This window comes from Cnephaeus nilssonii, assembly GCF_951640355.1.
Source record: "Cnephaeus nilssonii genome assembly, chromosome: 6".
Taxonomy (NCBI): Eukaryota; Metazoa; Chordata; class Mammalia; order Chiroptera; family Vespertilionidae; genus Cnephaeus; species Cnephaeus nilssonii.
This window is the reverse complement of record NC_137077.1, coordinates 52,431,659-52,433,097: the sequence shown is the minus strand read 5'-3', so window position 1 is coordinate 52,433,097 and position 1,439 is coordinate 52,431,659. Positions and strand designations below refer to the sequence as shown.

General features: G+C 35.0%; 1 protein-coding gene across 1 annotated transcript; it reads right to left on the bottom strand.

The window, feature by feature from the left end:
- Positions 1–255: 255 nt before the first annotated feature.
- Positions 256–1,194, bottom strand: LOC307101491 (olfactory receptor 6C2-like; the record flags this gene model as incomplete). The annotated part of the gene is made up of 1 exon (XM_079774485.1): positions 256–1,194. One exon carries the CDS (start codon positions 1,192–1,194, stop codon positions 256–258), a length of 939 nt encoding a protein of 312 aa, XP_079630611.1.
- Between the last annotated feature and the right edge of the window lie 245 nt (positions 1,195–1,439).

Below are 1,439 nucleotides of genomic sequence, written 5' to 3'. Positions count from 1 at the left end.
AATAATTAGAAAAGCTTAATGAGAGATGAAGGAAGATTTTGGTCACTGGAAACAAATTCTCATGTTCTTTTATTGATAGAAACAATATTGATTAAGATTAAAGAGAGAATGAAGTTATTTGTTCCAAGTAGGTTCACAAATCAATATTTTAAGGATTATGAAAAGGTTAACCTTACTGAACTAATTAGGACTTCCAGAAAAATGTTAAGAAATGAGTCTTTCATTTCTGTTTGATTGTTCAAAATCAGTGTGCTCTTATTTGTGTAAAGTAAATGCAATTTTTTTTATCGTGTCATTGAAAGCTTGTTTCACTTGCTTGTTCCTCAAGGTATAAATGAAGGGGTTCAACAAAGGGGCAACAGATGTAGTGAGCACTGATACTCCTTTGTTGATGTCCACCTCTTCTTTGGCTGAAGGCTTGATGTAGATAAAAATACAGCTGCCATAGGTGATGGAAACAACAATCATGTGAGAAGAACAAGTGGAGAAAGCTTTTTTTCTTTGCTGAGCAGAAGGGAATCTTAGAATTGTCCTGATAATATAGATGTATGAAAGAATGACGCCCACGAGTGTAATAATGAATGTTAACACTGCACAGGTTATAACCATTTGTTCTATGAACCATGTATCTGAGCATGAGATTTTAAAAAGGGGAGATGCATCACAGCCAAAATGATCAATGGCATTGGAGTCACAGAATTCCAGCTGGAGGCCCATACAAAGCGGTGTGCTGATGATCATTAACCCAGAGATCCAGCAGCAGAGGACGAGGATGGTACAGACTCTGTTGTTCATGATGGTCATGTAATGAAGGGGTTTACAGATGGCCACATAGCGGTCATAGGACATGGCTGCCAGGAGAAAAAATTCTGTGGCCCCAAAGAGTCCAATAAAAAATATTTGACTAGCACAAGCATTATAAGTAATAGTATTGTCCCCAGTTGATATGCTGTACAGGAATCTGGGAATACAGACCGTTGTGAATGAGATTTCTAAGACAGAGAAATTTCGAAGAAAAAAATACATAGGTGTTTTAAGTTGAGAATCCATGAGTGTAAGAATGATAATGGTCAGATTTCCAGTAATGCTCAGCACGTAGGTGAGAAATAAGAAGATAAAAATCATAACTTGCAGCTGTGGGTCTTCTGTAAGTCCCAACAGGATAAATTTTGTTATTGTTGTATGATTTCTCATTATTACCTTTGATGTTACAGGCAATCTACATGTAAAAGAGCCAGAGAAGAAGCATCTAAACAGAAGAAAGAAAATCATAAGGTAAAAATCAATGAAAAAGAGAACAAAAATAAGAGATTAATGAAATCAAAAGCTGATTTCTTAGAAAGGATGAATAACATTGATAAAACTATTGTGAAAGTGATCTAGAAAAACATAAAATGTATCAGAAATTAGAAATATGACACAATTTTAGGTTATACAGA